We start from the raw sequence: 19,510 nt of genomic DNA, 5'->3' as shown, positions 1-19,510 counted from the left end.
GTTGGGCTTTGAAGTAAACCCAATTTTAATTTTCTACTAATATTCAACGTCTATACAATGTTGGGTTTTAAAGTAAAGCCAATTTTCTTTGTCTACTAAACTTTAACGTCGATACAAAGTTGGGGTTTGAAGTAAACCCAGTTTTTCATTTTCTACTAATATTCAACGTCTATACAATGTTGGGTTTTAAAGTAAAGCCAATTTTCATTTTCTATTAATATATTTAACATCTATACACAGTTGGGTTTTGAAGTATACCCAGTTTTTCATTTTCTACTAATATTTAACGTCTATACAATGTTGGGTTTTGACGTCAACCAGATTTTCACTGTCCTCTAAAAGTCAACGTCTGCAAAACGTTGGGTTTCGACGTTAACCAGAGTTGTATTTTCAACTATAATTTAACGTCTGTCAGACGTTAGAGTCCGGCGTCTTGCTGACTGCATTTATTCCTTTAGCGACCAGCGAGTTTCCACTAGTCTGGAGCCAGGACCAGTCTAATGTCGGAGCACTACTGACTCCCACGGTTCAGCACAGCGACCACGGGGCCAGTTTCCGCAGCTACATCCCGCTGCAGCCCTCCTGCACTGCTCCGCGGAGCGCTCGTGTTTTTAGGTAGGCGCCTGCTCCAGGACCCAGCTCCAGCTCCAGCTCGCCCCTCTTCCACTGCTTCTCCTATTAAAACACGAACCCGCTAAAGTTTCCAAAGGCTTTCACAACTCGACCAGGTCCAACAGGCCGCGTAAAAAGCGCGCTGTAGAAAGGCCAGCTGTACAACTGTAAACCCCCGGTATGAATCCAGCACACAGGCAACAGTTACACTGTTAGTCCGGGCTCACACAGCCGAGAGCTTAAGCCACTGCAGCGTTAGCTAGCCTGTAGACTCTCAAGTTGGGCTACAAGAACAGACGAGACAACCACGCGTACACGGGACCTACTCACCGTGCGAGTCCGTCCTTCAGCAGACTGGTGCGGGTGTGCGGTTCTAGGCGGTGTGCGGCTCTCCGCAGGCTCTCCGCAGGCTCTCTTCCTCTCGCTGCTCCGGCTTTGGACTGGAGTACAGAGAAGTGCCGGTGACGTCAGCGATAATAGAGCTGCTCCAGCAGCTGTCGACTGAACTACAGACTACAGTGTCTACAGTGAACTGCATGAACACTTCTACTCACTGTAGCTGTGGACGAGTAGACCACCACTGGACAGCAGTCCCCAGTCTCAAATCGAAGAAAAATATAAATTTCTAGAAACACACATCAATCCACTATCATCTAAAGGCTGTAATCTATGATGCAAGACTATCAGCTTTAATTAACATCTTTAGTAATGCATTGATCCACTGACTGAAAAGAAAAAAGGATAAAGCTGGAATCAGTACCGTGTTTGTACATTTGTGTGCCGCAAATGCAAATTTGAGTCTCATTCATTTTTAAAAGGCTTGCAATTTAAAACTTTTAAAAGTATTCCTGAAGAAGAAACCTTACACCCTATTGAAAGCCAACTCCGTTTGTAAATCTAATTAGGACACCTGATATAGGCTGGCATTTTCAGGTGTATTAGGTTTCTGCGCAAAGGTGGGATGACCAAAATGGTCAACAAAATGTTTACATTGTAGCTTGGTTTCATGATCGGCCGTGCCAAAACACTTCTGTGTATTTGTGTCAGGCTGTGTTGTTATGAAGCACAAACTTGGCCCACCTCACAACTCTCATTTCACTCTTAAATATAGTTGATCAATAATAGGTGTGGCCCTGAGGACAACAGGTTTACCACACATGTATTTATGCACTGCATTACCTATCAAAAATATATAAATATACATAATAATAAAACCCACTCCATTTACAAATGACCCCGGCCCCAATTACGTGACCGCTAATGACTTAACACCGTTTTAGAGCTGTGATAACCGTGTATTTGTAAGTACATCACATTTTCATTATTATTTTACATTATACAGTATGTCAATTTATAATGAATGGACCAACAGAACTATCCCAAAATACTTTGAACTGAAAAGTTAAGGTTGATATGTCAAGTAATACATAGTTGAAACAGCCTTTAAGTTTTTTCTTGTGAGTCTATTTTCTTGTGAAATCCACCAAAATTTCTGCCTGAATGGTTCTACATATTCCAACACAGGAGCATTTATAATTCATCACCTCACAGCAGATGTCAAATGGCTGGCTTGAGACACGTCCCAGAGGTTGAGAACCTCTATTAACCACAACCACCAAAACATTTTAAACATTTCAAACTACACTCTTCAAAAACCTGCATCACTGCATTACCAAAATTTGGCCTGCTAGAGACTGCTATTCCTGACCAAAGCATTAGGCTTAAGTTACAGCACATTCCATATGTTGATCTACTTACAGAGCAGATGGGCAATGCTACAGGGACCTGGACAAATAATTGATTAAAGACAGACTCAGTAAGTGCATGGTCCACTTGGTCTTATTATCTCCAAAGCATTCTCTTGCAAAGCACGATAAGAAAAAACAACAACAATGGATTAAACATGGAAGGGGAAACAGAGGAGCGTGAACATTTTAATTAAATTAAATTAAATTAAATACTTTGATCATTTAGATCATCTCACAAAACAGTAATTTCTCATCAAAAATGAATAAGCAAAACACGATTTGGTCATAATGCTTATTTGATTTTCATTTTAAAAAATGAAAAAGGCTGAACACTGCATTAACAGTCAACGACCTGTAGGAGGCAATCTGTCTCCTAAATCAAGCTGTTGCTGACGGTGGAGTTGGGAAATGAGCTTTTTGATTTTCTCCCGCTTCTTCTTCACCAGCTTTTGAGGAAACCACTCACTCAGATCCACTGCAGGATGTATAAGTTGTGGTGGGTTCTGGAAATATCAGCACAAATTCTCCCATCAACTAAAATTCAAGCATAAATGACACATTCAATCGAATTACTTTGATTGAAACTAGAGCATTATTCTGTGTCATGATTTAAACAAACAAACCAAACATTTTTACACCATAGATCACTAGCAGGGTTCTCACTGAGGACTAACTGGATTAAAACACATTTCAGACTTACCATGATGAGGCTCTCAACATACTGTAGAAGGTAGACCCCACAATCAGTGTGATTATCCTGCTGTGGGACCTGCAGAGTGTAGCCATTCATAGCTCCTTTCCCAAAACTCTGCCAGGTGCCCTTTTTTACCCACCATTCCATCTCCAAGTACCTTGAATTCATAATATATACAGACAAGAGTAGCAGAGACACAGACAGCAAATGATTTCAATATGCCAGTTAAAGTTACCCGCTACACTTGCAAAAAAAAGACTTACTCTTGAAGTATTTTCACCACCGTTGGTTTGGAATAGCAGCCGAGTGAGTCCATAATGAGAATGCAAGGCCTATAAACACAAAACACTGTTCATGGTGATCAATGATCTTTATCATGACTGCACATAAGGAAATTAAATAATATGCTATAAAGGTCTACAACATGACAAAATAGCAGATTTAAGCCAGTTCAGGACATATATCCTTTTATATATAAAATGGTACACAGGTAAGGATTGGGTTCCGTCATCACTTTCACGTCCCCATAAACGTATTAAAGAGAAAACACTTCTAAAATGCTTAACATACTTACTGTTCTGAAGAAATATTGAAGGCATTTCTGCTGATGCTGCAATCACACTAAAAAAAATTATTTAAAATGTTCTTATTAATCTCTTCCAGACAATCTGTTTCCAAAAAAATAAAAAATAAATAAACTTGCCTGAATTTCATCATCCGAGTCATCATTTGAAACAAAGCAAAAACCTTTATCCAGCTCACCTGTAAAACATAGTCTCTCATGTAAAGACTGGACAGCAGGGAGCAACGGTGTCTAGACCCATCTAAGCAGCAATACCTTGTAAAAACTATGGTCACAAACAAGCTTCTATTTGAACACAGTCCTCCTGCTTTCTTATTCTCCGGAAAGTCAGGGTATATTTATTTATTTTTATCTTCAAAATCTGTATCAAATTATAAAACCATTTTTGCCAAATTTACCTATGGATACACTCCATCTGGAGAGCTGCTCAGATTCTGTCCGTCTATAGAAGAGTGACATGGGATTAGGATGAGACGGGCTGGAGATGCGCTCCTCGTTTTCAAAAGGATCCATGGTGGAGCACAGCGAAACGTGGCCTGGGAAGCAGATGACAGCCAAGTACCAGTGAGCCCTGGGAGGAAAAACGAGCGTTTATGCTGACAGCAACAATTAGCCCAGCAGTTGCAAATCTGCCTCCTACAACAGGGGTTCTAAACTCCAGTCCTGGGAACCCACTTCTTTGCAGCTTCAGGCATTACATGTTTCACACCTTATCCAACAGCATAATTACCTTATGGGTTGGATGAGATGTGTTGAGGCAGGAACAATTTGAATTTGTGCAGGGCTTCTTCCCAACAACCATGCCTGATCCATATAATCCATGTTTTGAGAGGGTATTTGCAAGCAGAATGAAGTTATGAGGTCTTCAGCCTAAACCTCCAAACCCACAGTCTTGGGCGAAAAAATGGGCACCCTTGGCCAAATTACTGTCATTATGATTTGAACAGAGAATATTATAAATAATAAACACAGTCTCTGTAGTTGACCAAACGTAAAAATATTTTCAGCAAATCATAATGTACAGTTGCTCTGTGTGTATGTTGAACAGTGCACCACCCTCTTGACTTTGCTTAACTTTCATGCTGGTTCTTGGCAGTCATATACAGCCATCCTTTCTGACTTGTGAGCACTGATTAATTTTCAGATCTTTAGACAGTTGCTTGGAGGAGACCATGGCTGGAGTGTTAGTGGGTCACTTAAAATAGAGAATATGGAAGGCAATGTGTATGGAAGAAAGAATAAAGAAAACATGAAAGAAAAATAGAACTCACGACTGGTTAATTGGAACAAAAATGAAGTCCTTCTCAAAAAGATCCAAATGCCTGGTCCATGTTTTCACTCGGTTATGCCTCCTCTCCTGAAGGCTACTGAGAGCATGGAAAAAAGGTTCAGGTAGGGAGTAACAAGTCATAAGGAATTCTTGTCAAGTTAAGGCTCCACATACTTACGATGAACCTGTGGTGTCCAAAATACCTTCCTGACTGAGACTCTTATAGAAGAAGGAGCTAAACACATGGCATCTACTTGAATCCTTCTTCTCCAACTTCTCACAGACTAAGTATCTGAAATGCAAACACATTGCAACACAACAAAAACATCTTGAGATGTGCAAGTAGGCACAAGAAGCCCAAGACTACAGATGGCACTTACTTCAAATAGAAATCCACTATCACATCATTAAGGAATTCTCCCTCATCAAGGCAACTGAGGTCTTCCTGAGTAATGGAAAAGCCCCCTTTAGCTGGAGGAGGTGGATAAACAACCAGTCTGGAAAACAATAGTTTCTCTTTACAGGTGTTGCCAGCAACATGAAAAGTTACTATCAGCTAAAACCCACTGACTTCACAGTATTTAAAGAAGAGCAGTCCAAGTGATCTTCGTTATTATGGTCGTCACTGTCCGAAAGACTGAGTGTTGTTGTGTCACTTTGTGTACTGGTGGAAAAGAATCTGCTGATCTGCTGAAATCCAAAAATATACATTTATATGGCTTTAATCTGTTTTAATATAATATCCTTTTTTTACTAATTTACTTCTTACTTCTTTCTCCTCTTTTCTATTTGTGATGGTAACTTCAGAAATAAACTGTCTCGAAGGATTCTCATCCACCTCATCCAGTAAAAGAACTTCCTGGAAAGTAAGGACAGGTTAACACTCAATAAGCGACATTAATGAATAAAAAAATAAAAAAATAAATAAAAAGCAAAAACTCAAAGATTTATACTACCATTGCAACCCACCTCATTTTTGTGAGACTGCTTACATGCCATTAATCGGTCACTGGCTTCACTAAATGTTAAAATGGCTGAAAAGTTGCTTATGTTATTACGTCTGCCAATCTCTGCGAAGATCTCTTCTAGGACTGCCTTTTCCAGCATTGTTGGTTCGCTCTCAAAGATGATGACGATGTATTTTTCTTTTTGACCTAAAATGAGAAAGGATCACATTGTTTCTCATGGATTTGTGGATAATAGCCCTAAAAGTCCTACGGCAATGTGGAAGCTACTACATTGGTATTCACAGCTATAATCTTAAAACATACAATACATAAAGTGTGTCAACACTAACACATCCATATATGTGCTCGGTAAACAGCTTATTTGAAAACTATAGGTATAAATATGGAGTTGGTCCTCTCTTTGCTGTTAACCTCCATTCTTCTCTGAGAGCTTTCATCGACTTTGGAGCATAGCTTTCTTCCATTCAGCCACTTGGGCCAATTCACTCCTGACAGCACCAAGTTCAGTTATGAAACCACCAATTCATAACTGGGCTGTTGTTCATAGGCCCTTAACAGTACATAAAGTTGACCAGTGCGGCTCTAGCTGGGCAGACAACCTGTGACACTGCCAACGCTCACCTATTGAGGTTGCATGGCTGTGCATCTGACTTTGGAGTGCGTTCTGACAGAGTTCAATCATAGGAAGGGCTTTCTACACATTTGCAGCCACAATACACAACTTGTCGTCAGATTGCTGTACTGTTCAAACTGCACAACTTGATCTCTCGTAAAAGTGAATGTTTAAGGTGTTGTGGTTTGCACACTACGTGACTGTTCAACAACAGCAGGTCACACATTACTCAACCATTCCTGGAAAAATCAGAAAAGTACATTGTCACGAAAACACACGCGAGAAGGACGATGTTATACCGTGTGATGTGATAACACGGATGTGGATATCTGCAAAAGGCAAGCGGTTAAATTCGTTTGTGCGCTGAAAAAACGGGTTGGGATGTGAGGCCAGCAGGGAAAAGAAAAGGGAGCTGGAAGTAAATAAATACACATTTTCGCAATGAAAACATAGGTATTATGCATCGCACGCACACACGACACCACACTTACTGCCAGTCATTACACTTTTCACACTACAGGACTTTGACTAACAGGACCAGATATTCAGCATGCTATATATATCTATATATATTTTATTTTTTTTAGCTCAGCTAGCCAGTTGCCAATTCACACATAGCGATCTAGAGCAAATTTGAGCCCCACGCAAACATCGAGCTCCCAAAACCTGTCGCAGAGCAGAAAATCAGGGCACAAATTGTGTAGTGTAAACTCTGCATAACTGACCTCACTCTTTCAGAGTGGGTAGGGCAAATATCCCTTTCAACCCATTAATCAAGCATCTATTCAATTACAATGGCTTAGAGGCAGCTCCAAAAAAGCATTATACAGGAAGCACAGACTATTCTTCATCCTCCCAATATCATTGTGCAATATGGGGAGTCCTAACTAGTGTGTGAGAATTGGCAAAATAATCAAAAATAAATAAACACATTTGACTCTTGCAGTTGCACTAAACACCTGCATTTGTGGACATACCAAGGTTAAGGTCTCCTAGACAAAGCCATTCTGCAGCAGTAGTCTCTAGAAACAGAGCTGGCAGTTCATGCTCTGTACACCATTCACAGCTGATGATTTCAGATGCCACAATTCGAGCTTTTGAAATAAGGAATTAGAAATGGTTAGAGAGCTACACAAGGCAATTGTAAGTAATATTAAATAGGCAGATACATATTTAAAGAGATTACACAAATTATGATCAACAAGTATACCAATTACAATAAGAATCTTTCACTTAATAAAAAGAAAAATGGTAATGCGTACTAAAATACTGGACAAAGAAAAAATGGAAACAGAATAAACTATTTAATCACTTAAGTGATGTAGAAGGAACATATGTGCATTTGGCACTACAACCTCATTGTTAGCAGTGGTTTGGTGGTTGGGACAGTGACTGCAGCACTAAATAAATGAGCTGTTAGGGCTACAGCCGTGTACAGCTGAAAGATGGCCGTCAAAAGGTCTCTACCAAGAACTAATAAATGTACGAATCCTTCTGTTATATACAGCATGCCCTGCATGTTGCAAGCATGCACTGAAAAGTAGTTGCTAAAAACACTAATTTGTACATCTTCAACTGGCTTTTTTTTATGCTTAAAATGTCTGAATTGTTTCATCGGAAGTGATGCGAACGACAAGACTTGAGGGTTGGGAGAATGGCTCTGTGCCATTTACCCATAATGCGGGTCTTACCTTTGTCAGGAATTTCAATGTAATCCACTGAAAACTGGAACAGAAAAACACACACACAAACAATTGGTCATTAATGCATATCTACATTAATCTTATCAGTTAAACAAACACTTAAAGTATAATCAAAATAGCAGTAACAAGACTCACTCACAGTGGCCGTTCCTCTAAAATTCATGTTCAGTGTTCCAAGTTTGAAACTTCTGATGTTGAGGGTAATTGTGTTATATCCTTCCACAACATCCCACTTCAAAGGCAGGAACCTTGTGATAGTTGGTTGGGACTTTGTCTTGCGTTTGATTGGGACAACGTCTCCAAACTGATTTAAAATAAATAAATAAAATATATAATAATCAATCATGAATGAGATCTTGGCTACTCATTCTAGATCAGACTAAGAGCAACACCTAGCCAGTACATCCTGAAATGCGAGTTCGATCTATGTTCGGTAGTACCTGATCTCTCATGCGACACTTTCGAGGCCGTTTGACCAGGTACGGTTCATCAGTGTGGTATATCTGTTCTTCTGAGTTTGTGCTCCCATGGTTAACAACTGGGCCTGTAAGAATGTTTATCATAAAAACACATTTATGTTAGAGGTACATTAAAGCTTTATTAGTAATTGCATGTCTTTACTTAAATAGAGAACTACAGCAAATCTGCCGTGTTGCAGTGTTCGAGTTTACAGTGGTAAATTTTGTCGTTTTGACAAGTCAATTCACTACTGAATCATTTTAACCACAGGGTCGTACTTGTGGATTGCATTTCCAGCCTTCTTTTCTAAATAATATTTCTAACGACACCTCATTTTTAGAGGTCTTTATTTTAAGCAGTGGTCATTACACAAACATGGACTCTCACCATCTTCAGCAATTTGAACGATCTCATCGGACACTGCATGTTGTGCCACTTCAGTGCTGTCTCTTCTACAAAATGCAGACCAGAGTGAAATCATAGGCTCCTGATTGAATTCAGAGACAAAGCTTAGACTTCTACAGACCCAAGAGCATGGTGGAAGTGGCGCCTCTGTAGAACAACACCTGGTGGTGATGGCGGAGCAAAACGGTCAACAGCTAGTGCTACACGGTTACGGTGCTGGCGACAGTGGGTCATGGTTTGAGAAAGATCTCTGTGGGAACTGAAAAAAAACATCCTAAACGTCAAGCTAACTAGATAAACATCTAAACAGTTATCTCAGACACCCCCAGAAAATGTATTATTTCACAGAAATATGAGCGTTAAGAATTAGATAGCTAGTTTAGAAGGTCTGGATTTCAGGCCGTTTTGCACCAACGGTCAGCCCAAGCTGAACATTTAGCTATCCCAGCTAGTTTAACTCACAGGTATTTAAGCAACTAACTTGTTGATTAACGAGGAAAACTATAAGAAACATTTCACTGAAAAGCTTGTAGCCCCACAAGAAGTAATAGTGCTCATATTTGCAGAAAATCTGTCAACAAAGGCAGTTCAGCGACGCTAGCTAGATAACTAGCGCTAACTCAGCTAGCTAGCTAGGTTCGTTAGCTAGCTAGTGCTGGCTAGCTAATATCCTGGCAATTAGCGTTAAAAGCTCCACAAACACTGATAGCTACCTACTGTAGACTTTAATACTGGAACAACATACAGAACCAGCCTTATTACACACTATTTGCTTTAACTTTATGCCATCTTAGCTAGTCTAAACTACAGAAAGCGCCGCAGGGAGGCTCTTATCGGACTGTCGCTCACGTCAATCGGCGATGTTTAGTAGAGCGCATGCGCCAAATACAATCAATTAACTTACACGTTGCGACCACTCTTAAAACCAAGGCTTATAATTTAAGTAATCTTATTTCCCATATTTATTATTTTTATTTTCTCTTTTAGAGCCAGCCCAAACTGCTGAAAGATAAAACAAATATTTTTTGATGTACTGGGTAAGCTTACTGAATTTCTCTGCCTCAATTTAAATCGAAATCAGCTCCCAGTGTTGTTTTAACACGAGACAAAAACACGTTAAAACATCTAGTCCACTACAACGCAGCAGGATTATAACATCAGCCTGTGTGATCCCTTAAACTGGTTCACCTGTGCTCAGTGGAGCGACCTCAAACTGGGATTTCCAGTGCGTGATCCTACAGCACCACCTATCGGCAGACTGGGGTGCACTGCAGCTCTGCAGCTTCAGCTCCTGTGCAGCTTTAATGCCCTGGATTTTGACAGACTGAAGAAGGTGATCATTCCTATTAGTGGAACAATTGAATTGCTTGAATGAATACATATTTTATTTAAAACAGTCTTTATAAATATTCTATAGACAGACCAGCTATTATTTTTCCAGAATCTGTAGCATAAAACCTTGAACTAGCAGAGGTGCTTTGTCTTATGAGGAGATACAGAACATGCAAGGAATACTTCAGATTCTGCATCACAGTACGACAATGGCAGCCTCAGTCTCACTGCCAGCCTGACCTTCTGCTCAAGATTGTAAAAAGACCAGTGTCACTAAAAACCATATTTTCCACACCAGTTTAAAATAAAGGTTCAGTGTAAACAGTGCAGAGGTTAGACGATGTGAAGATCACTGCACTGTCCATGGTCTTTTAAAGAAACTGAGCTGCACAGATGTCCTGTTTTGGAAATCTTTGTTTTTGTGATTTCACAACAACATATGTGTATCGCCATTGTCATGCAAATCCCTTGTGTTTTCACATTTTGTATAAATATCATATAAATGTCAGTTGTCCTGAACACTGTATCACAATTCCATAAATGGACCAATAGAAATGCTCCAAAATGACTTATTCACCCTGCAGTAGTTCCTACACTCTACACTCATTCATGTTAGTTATGAGGAGTCATGAGGTGTGCAGAACTAGGCAGCCAATCAGAACACAGATCACTTCCATGTATCTGTCCTATAAGATAAAAGGCACAGTTATAAAAAGCAGTTTAAAGGGTAAAGAGTGGTAAGAAAGTAACCATGCAAAATGAATCAGGACTAGTTTGGTACGTTAACCCAATAAATCCAAAAATGTAGGATGTGTCTCCTTTAACAGGTATAATACAGGTCTCATGTTTCTTGTATCTGTAACAGAACCACAGACATGGGAGCATTTTTTACAACTGTTTATTTACTCAATAAAACGCAAAACAATTTATGCAAACACTATTATGGCCATGTTTTTTTTTTAATTGAGACAAAACAAGTATGAGAGTGAGAGAGTCTCTATGCAGATGGGTGTAAAAGACTGTAAAGGCAGCACAATGCTTCGGAGAGCCACCGTTCCTTTTCCATCACATCTCGGCCTCTTTTTTTTTTTTTTTCTAACATGCCCTCACTTCATGTATAATTACCACGACAAAACATAGCCCATGCTATTTAATAGCAGAATAAATTAAATATTAAAGTGAAACAGAAAAGTGGTAAAATTAGCAGCAAAACCTCAATTAAATAGCATTCGATCAGTAGTAGTGTCACCAGTCTGATTGATTAGTATCAAATACCACTTCTTCATCCCACCAGTAGATTTCAATTGAAACTATGTGAGCGGCAATGAAAATCATGAGCTACAATCAATCGAGCTGAAACGGACCTCTATTAAATAAAATGCAAATATAGCACTCATTCACTATCAATGTATAACATTCACATGCTCCCAATAGATATGCAGGAACTAACCAGGAACTATTAGACTGGTTATCTTCAGTATTTCCTTCTCACTTTTAAATGCCCCTTACGCCTTTCTTCAATAATTCCTTTCATTGCTTTTTTTCTGAAAAAAGGCCCAAAGTACCCTCTGTATCTCTGTATCAAATCCAAATGTAGAATATCTGTATTGATGAAATACACAGTAGTTGTGCTGACCTGTCGGTAACTTTTTGCTGAATGGCCTTCTTGTAGATATAAAAGTTTGAGGACTACTAAAACATGTCTGGAAGAACCGTTATTAATTTTTTGGACTTTTCTGTTTGCAGTCACTGACTATTCCTCAGTCACTGCACCTGAAACGAGTAAGCGAGACATTCTGAGGCGAAAGAAAGGAGACCACATGGAAGAATGTGAAACCAATATGCTACTCTAAAAGCTGAATGGCGCCAGTACTTAGCCAAGACAATCTACGCAGGAGATCTAAGGCAAATAACTGCATTCCATGCAAAAACCTTTCTTTTCACCTTCAAAACTGCTGTCTCGCCATAATGCGTACTACTTTAAGTCCATTGTGCTACCCTTAGTCTCCGATGCCTTGTTTGTGTTCATTCTCCATGTCGTAATGTGAAACATGCTGAGGCGGATAGGCTATATTACTGTTATCGCTATTCTCGGGAGGGTGGGGGGGCAGGGAGCTGGTAATGAGCCTTTGAGATGTAGTGTATGAACTGTAGTAGGAGAAGACAAACAGATACATAGTACATATGGGGCATCCATAGATACAGAGGTAATGGAGGAGATATCAACAGCGTGCAATGGGAGGAGTAGTTCAAAGTGGAGAAAAGGAGAGAGGGAAAGGGATAGGAGAACAGGGCATGGGAGGGAAGGGAGAGTGGGTGTAGCGCTCAGTATTCATCCTGGTCCAAGTGGGCCTGCTCGTCTATGTCGTCATCTTCTGGTGCTGCAAATCCCTCCTGCGTAATGTGAAGAGAAAAAGTGTTCATTATAGCAAATTCATCCCTTTTCAAATCAGATCATTTTTGGTTTTTAATACAGTACTGTGCAAAAATCCAGCCAAGGATTTTTTATAGGCCAGCCAAGAATCGCCTTAAAGCTGTTTAACTGAGCAGTGTGTTTTAGCTTGTAAAAACACTGTTTGACATTTAAATACATACAAATAAGCTTGGATGCACCAGTATGGGAATTCTAGAACAATGCTGATATCCGTATTTTCTGATGTCAATTCATAAACATTAATAAAATGAGTTCGAAACTACTTTGATCAGAATCACAGTGACATAGAAATCTTTGGGCCAATACGATAACTGTTAACCTTATTGTGGCCACAATAATAGGGCAGTAATTACTTGGATTAGGTGGTGTGGATTAGGGTTGGATTCAAAGTCTACAAGAAGGCAGCTTTCCAGGAGCAGGGTTGGAGACCACTGAGCTAAAGGCCGCACAGTTGAAGATCTGATTTCTAAAAAGCATCTAAACAAACTTCCAAAATGTTTATTTCACCGAAGGGCATTCACAGTGCAGAAAGGAATTTCTCAGCACTTCTGATCATATGCATGCTGGTGCAAGGTAAAAATAAAACACAAAATTATTGGTCCTAATTAGCAGCCATTGTGCATCCCTCCACATACACTATTTAGACACCTGTAGTGGGGAAGTATTAGGACACCTGCTCGTTCATTGCTTCCTCCAAAATCAAAAGTTTCAAACAGCAGTAAAAGTGTTTTACTCTGAGAGCCACAAACATTTGGATATGCAGTGTAAGCATATGTGAGCAACAGGAAATCTGTTTTTAATTTTACTTTAATGTAAATTAATTTGAAATTAAATATTATTTATTATAAACATATATTTATATGTAAACATTATTTTTTGTAAATTGTATTAGGTTATATTGAGCTTAAGGAAAGGTTTAGAAATGATTAAGCACTAAAATTAGGGGTGGTCAACATAGCAAAATTGCAATATCATGATACATGAAGAAATGTTCATGATACATATCAACACTACTTCTGTTTAAGGTCATAATATTAAAACCATGTAAAATAACAAAAAGTAAAGTTATTTTACTTAACATTTCCACTGCACTTAATAGAATATGCAACTGTTCACGGTTCTTTAGGTGCTGACAATATCCGCAATATGCTCAAAAGAGAGTACTGTGATGTAATTTATCATAACAACAAAATATAATAACTTCTTTCTTTTAATGTGATTTAATCTTAATGCAAATTAAACATCAACTTTGCATAAACACACTTCAAATCTATTTTGTTTAGATGGTCTAAACCTTTTGCACAGTAGTTTTTCATTTCAGGTCTTTCCATAATGCACATGTAGAAGTCCATGGACTTAACACATGCTCATACAGCCAATGTCGATCAGAACCAACTTATCTGCATGATCTAATATACACTGAGATGAGGAATAGCCATGTGTACCTCTGTGGCATAAAGAATGTCAATTATCCTGGTGAGGATGGGGTTGTTCTCACTCTCGTGTTCCTGGCAGATCAACTCAATGTCTCGAAGTTTGCTGAAGTAGAAATCTCTTTCCTTCTCCAGTCCGTCTACAGTCAACTTCAGTTCCATTAACTTCATAGAAGAGAAAAAAGAAAAAGAACAGCGTATGTTACCACTTGTGCAGATCTCTTCAGTGGAATATAGGTCAATAAAAGTAGGTCAATGCATTGTAATAGCTTTTTTTCCTCTTAAATTGTTCTAGATCTTTAATGAGGACATCATAACGATTATCTGGAAGTTCGTTTGTCTTTTCAAGCACAGCAAATAGACAGCAGAACTTGCTGAGAGATGCAACTAAACAAAAACAAGCAAAATTAAATCAGATTCATACTGTAAATGAGAATTTCAAAAACAAAATAAAAGCACTGCACACCACCCCTGTAAATAATTTCAAGGTAGAGTAAGACTTCCTTACCCTCCCAGGGACTCTACCTGTTGATTAAGCTCCATGATCTCTGCGTCCCCTCCCCCATTCCGTGTCAAACTGGGGTTCTTCCTGATGGTAGTAGTCACCCTCTGTGGAGTGGGCATGTTTTTGGGTACTGTCGGCGACGTCCTCTGGGGCCCTGAAATTGGAAGGACTTCAAAGTTTAGCCATAGTACAAGCTAAGCTTTTAGTATCATGAGGAAAAAAAAATATTTCATGCAGTAAGCTGATGTAGCGCTATCGGAAAACACACGTACATACTTAAAATATGTAAAAACACAACATGATACCTAAGCTAAGCTATCAGCATTTTAGGCTAAAGCTGTTGCATGGGCACTCTGTCACTGCCGTAACTTTGGTTATGCTCAGGACAACAGAAGCTCATTAAAAACAATGATGTTAATCTTTTCAGGACTTAACCAAAGTCACGTCAACATGAAAAGATGTTATATGAGACTGAATTGTAGGTACATTCTCAATCCAGCCCAATGACATCCCAGTAAGTCTCATTCATCAGCGGTTGTTAATTTGCAGGTTAACATTTTTAACATGAGTAATCATTATTATCTGCATTATTTTCATTCCATGACCTCCCCAGAATAGCTTCCCAGTATCAAAACAATGTCAAATTTAGAGTTATGGGAAGACCATTTGAGAGTAAGCCTACAAAAATTCTTGCAGTGCATGAGAGTACATGGAGTTCAGCCCGTATGGAATGTTTTTTTCCCAATTTGTCCAAAACATCACCATTGTGCTCTCTTGTTAGCATGGGAAACAGTCAGATCTCTGTTTCTTGGTTTTTTCTTAATGACACTGAGCTGAATGTTTCACCACACAATGCAAATCCACGTGAAAACTCATTGTCCACTGTTATGGAAGCTTGAGCATGGAGCGATCATTCAGAAGACCGTGCACAAACCAGCTGCTTGCAGAGCAATTGACCAGTAGAAGCTCAGCAATGGATGCAGCAGAAGTGCAGTAGAATGATGGGGGTTACCTGGACCAGTTCTCTTGGGTTTGTGGGAAAAGTGTTCACCTGGATTCGGGGGAGGAGCCATGTCTTGGCCCTGTCTAGCTTGAAGGGGATCATACTCTTTGCCATCGTAGTTGGCATCAAAGAACTTCTTAAACCACTGGACGAATTCAAAGTTGTCCTGGAACTTCCCCTTCACAAGCTTTTCCACTGGGATTATCTGATTGGCGAGAGGAGAAACGGAGAGAAATGATTCACACTGAAAGGATCAACAGCATTACCCTGATTATTATAAACGGATAGTTTAATACGATTACACAAGCAAATGAACGCAACAGACCTTTAACCATCAACAAAACATAGGAAATTCTCAGTTTTTCAGTGACCAACCAGCATAACATGCACTTTGTTTATTAGGGCTACACTATATTGGAAAAACTTGACATTGCCATAGTTTTCTTTTATGCAATATATACTGCTGTATTAAAAAAAACATCACCAAGTCAATTATCCAACATGGCATGTATTAATAATGCACTCTGTGTGTCCAAGATTGGAGTAAAATAAATGAAACTGGCCAGATATTATCTGACTCTGATGGGTATGTCATGGAAAATGAAAACCTTTTATTGATTTTTTTTTGCATCAACCAGCAAGAAAGTTGTAACATTTAATTTAATTGGCCTTACATGACACTGAACCTTCTGTGATGTGAACTTTCACGCCCTGTGATGGGACTATTGTGCATGCCCGCATTGCAATGGTGATGCTGAAACGATACATTGTGCAGCCCTACTGTTTATCAATCATATCATCACTCACCACTGCTGACAAGTTGCCCCATATATACAGCACTTGCATACTTTTATTGAGAGGTTGATGTAAATAACTGAATTTGATTGTGGAATTTAATATCTTTAGAAGCATGCTACTGAAAAAAGGGCATAGACTCTGGACAGCTCATAGACCTGACACACAAGAATAAGTGGTATGTGTGATAGATCAGAGCTGACACATTAGCTTGTAGAGAACTTGTGTGATATATCATACTTTTATAATATTTATGCTCTAACAAACATATTTTATTTAATGTATCATATTGAACAACAAATCATGTTGAATATTGAATGGAATTCAGTATTTTGTGAATCAGGACACTCCCAAACACTAGATTCTCACTGTCCAAAAACAAGTATCTCCAAATTATAACTGAATAGCACTGAAGATGGCAGCATTTTTTACCTTTTAATGCAAGTTATTATTAAGAGATTTTATTCCAAGCACTTTAGGAGTGTTTCTACTGGTTCAGAATAAAACATTCAGACAATTTAAATAGTGGCTGCTGTGTTCAAGTGATGTTTAAAAATAAAAACAGAAATGCAGATGCTTTTTTGACAATGAAGATATTAAAAACTGTTTAAAAAAAACTAACTTTATCAACGCTCATCCTCTTGAATGCTGCCTGGAGAACTTTGAAGTTGTGTATATACTCATGTTCCAGCTTTGCCTGGAACTTCACCTTCTTTAGAAAAATACATCCCGGGAATAGCATGTCCATGAACTGACAATATGCTGCCCCTATATGCAAACAAACATAGGAATGTGAGTTAATACAAGGCTGCCTGTGAAACATTCAGAAACATGAATCAAGGTTATTTCTCATTGGTTCTAAGGCATTACTGGCATTCCAGGCTCTTGAACAACACACCTTCTCCTGGAGTTCATGGTGTTCATAGACTAGAAAAGTGAATTTGAATAGAGTAAGACGTTTTGGAGATTAAGACGGACCCACCTGAACATAACTGTTCTATTTTGGTGTAGCAGAGCTGTAGAGAGTCATTAACCCATGCCAGCATATCATGTCGGCTCAGGTTCTCGTTGGTTACAGACGTGGAGTATACATTCACTGCCATTCCCTACATGGGACACAGGATATATAGAGAGAACAGTGTAGTAAAACCAAAATGATCACACCTGAGCATTTTACACAGTGTTTTAACCAGTGAAGTAAAGAAGGTGGTGCTGCAGCACTGCACAGATGAGTGTTTCCCTGACAAATGACTCAATTGATTAACATTAACTGTCAAACTGAATCTAAGGCATGAAATGGTGCAGTGCTGCAGAGCATCACGGCTTCGACTCTGAAAACCTGGTTATACAGGCAACTAAAGCAGTGTCCAGGGTGTCACCACAGAGGGGGACGAGGCAGAGAAAGCAATCACATTTCTTTAACTTTCAGTCCTCAGAAGTTAATCCTTCCAGATTAGACTGAGTTTATTCTGTGCCTCAAAGAAGCTATCGAGCACACACATCTGGTCCATCCGGCCTGTCGGCTACATTCAGCTCTTGGTCAATTCTACAGCTTTGTTTGCTTTTGAGATAAAAAAAAAAAAATTAATAATCAGAAAGTGATTTTTTTTTTATCCCCAGAAATATATTTTATTGAGCTAATAATTTCTACTCAAAAGTTTGTTCTCCCTGAATTTTTACCATCATTTATTTAGCATTTCTTTACAGTGTGATCCAAACTTGTGTAGCTTCAGGGTGGGTGACTTTCCCTCAGCCACTTTGGCCATAAAGACACCTTTCTCTACGTGATTCTGACAAATATAATATCATCATCTGCCTCATAGCTAAGTAACTCCCTGGTTGTGCCTCTGTTGCATTTATTGTAAATGATCTAATGCCTGGCTTTGACACCTTGTCAACATCCAGGTAGCAGAGCGTAGCAGTCTCTCATAAATCAATCTCTCTGAATAGTCTGAATATAATATTTCCACAGGTATTCTGGTACACGTGTGAGCAGAATACTGAGTTTATGTTTACCCAAGTTTTAAGAAACTGCGGCGTTACACGACCAGCCCTCCTGCATGCCGGGTGGCCTACGCTTCTTGCGCGCATGAACAGCAAGACTGAGAAAACTCCGTCTCCATGCAAGTGTCGAAACCCGAATAGCCACAACAGGCTACAGAAGAATGTGCCATATTTTATTTATGAGCGGCTCAGCCAGTAATTACACCACTGAGAGGAGAGGACAGCCCCTTGGGTTTATTCTAGTAACGTTAAAGCGGCGAGCCTCCACAGTCGCTCCGGGCCTCCAGCACACCGTGCTTTCCCCCTCATTGTTGTCTGGGACACTTTATAACGTCCATATTTAAAAGCCCTGCTCTCAATAACAGTCTGTAGAAGAGGTCGCGTAGCCATGCTGGCCCACTAATAGCGGATCATCACTGTGGCAGGCCTCGCCGACAGCCCTGTCACCGTTGCTAGCCGTCTCGCTGACTGACTGGACCGCAGATAGCTACGGCTACGGCTTAGACAGTAAACACTGACAGAGGCCCGAGCGCGGAAAGCCACAAATTACGGTCACGAAACGAGCGACAGAGACAAACTGCGTAATTTTCTCCCGACTTACTGTATTACGAGAGGGGGTTTTCAGCCAAGGTTCCCGAAATAGCCTGCGTACCACGTTCCTGTCAAAACCGCACGGCTAGGCTCCGCGGCTTAGCAGATGCTGCTGCGGTGCAGTGCTTGGTGTCGCCCCGCCCACAGCGCGCCTCGCCCCGCCCCTGATCCACAGAGCAGCGCGCTGCTGCAGGCGGCCTGCGGGCGGCGCCGTCAATAACGGCCACGCTGGAACTGCCTAGTTATGCGGTAACTACGGCAACACAGGCCGAGTCGCCCAGGCCGAGCTCTGTACTGAACTTCAGGCTGTGCTTGGGAGTACAAGCCCACAAGATCAGTTTTCACTGTTTAATTATTT

General features: G+C 39.9%; 4 protein-coding genes across 7 annotated transcripts in view; all 4 read right to left on the bottom strand.

Annotated features, from left to right (window-relative positions):
* The window catches only part of myo6b (myosin VIb), a 57,642-nt gene extending 56,602 nt beyond the window's left edge, over positions 1 to 1,040 (bottom strand). For all 3 annotated transcript variants that reach the window (XM_072689638.1, XM_072689636.1, XM_072689637.1), the window contains exon 1: positions 943 to 1,040. The gene's annotated coding sequence lies outside the window, so the exon portion shown is untranslated. The remainder of the gene's footprint in view (positions 1 to 942) is intronic.
* A 1,558-nt stretch (positions 1,041 to 2,598) lies between these two features.
* On the bottom strand, positions 2,599 to 5,450 carry LOC140564803 (sentrin-specific protease 6-like). The gene is made up of 9 exons (XM_072690457.1): positions 5,288 to 5,450; positions 5,086 to 5,199; positions 4,909 to 5,004; positions 4,036 to 4,208; positions 3,758 to 3,816; positions 3,629 to 3,675; positions 3,318 to 3,386; positions 3,061 to 3,211; positions 2,599 to 2,863 (listed from the first exon to the last, which is right to left on the bottom strand). Exons 4-9 carry the CDS (start codon positions 4,148 to 4,150, stop codon positions 2,705 to 2,707), a joined length of 600 nt encoding a protein of 199 aa, XP_072546558.1. The 5' UTR covers positions 4,151 to 4,208; positions 4,909 to 5,004; positions 5,086 to 5,199; positions 5,288 to 5,450; the 3' UTR covers positions 2,599 to 2,704.
* A 77-nt stretch (positions 5,451 to 5,527) lies between these two features.
* Positions 5,528 to 9,391, bottom strand: LOC140564802 (sentrin-specific protease 6-like). Its single transcript, XM_072690455.1, has 8 exons — positions 9,177 to 9,391; positions 9,038 to 9,102; positions 8,632 to 8,735; positions 8,331 to 8,495; positions 8,180 to 8,213; positions 7,466 to 7,582; positions 5,877 to 6,061; positions 5,528 to 5,766 (listed from the first exon to the last, which is right to left on the bottom strand). The coding sequence occupies exons 1-8, from the start codon at positions 9,326 to 9,328 to the stop codon at positions 5,629 to 5,631; spliced, it is 960 nt and encodes a 319-aa protein (XP_072546556.1). The 5' UTR covers positions 9,329 to 9,391; the 3' UTR covers positions 5,528 to 5,628.
* A 1,901-nt stretch (positions 9,392 to 11,292) lies between these two features.
* Positions 11,293 to 19,283, bottom strand: mapre3a (microtubule-associated protein, RP/EB family, member 3a). Of its 2 annotated transcripts, none has more exons than XM_072689634.1 (7): positions 19,163 to 19,283; positions 17,540 to 17,663; positions 17,180 to 17,325; positions 15,772 to 15,967; positions 14,780 to 14,913; positions 14,267 to 14,419; positions 11,293 to 12,781 (listed from the first exon to the last, which is right to left on the bottom strand). In XM_072689634.1, the coding sequence occupies exons 2-7, from the start codon at positions 17,658 to 17,660 to the stop codon at positions 12,713 to 12,715; spliced, it is 819 nt and encodes a 272-aa protein (XP_072545735.1). In that variant the 5' UTR covers positions 17,661 to 17,663; positions 19,163 to 19,283; the 3' UTR covers positions 11,293 to 12,712. The 2 variants fall into 2 exon arrangements, with proteins under 2 accessions (XP_072545735.1, XP_072545736.1); XM_072689635.1 differs by having other exon boundaries at positions 11,294 to 12,781; positions 15,811 to 15,967.
* Between the last annotated feature and the right edge of the window lie 227 nt (positions 19,284 to 19,510).

The sequence above is a fragment of the Salminus brasiliensis genome, chromosome 10 (assembly GCF_030463535.1).
Source record: "Salminus brasiliensis chromosome 10, fSalBra1.hap2, whole genome shotgun sequence".
NCBI classification, from domain to species: domain Eukaryota; kingdom Metazoa; phylum Chordata; class Actinopteri; order Characiformes; family Bryconidae; genus Salminus; species Salminus brasiliensis.
The sequence above is the reverse complement of the archived record's forward strand: the minus strand, read 5'-3'. Positions and strand labels throughout refer to the sequence as shown.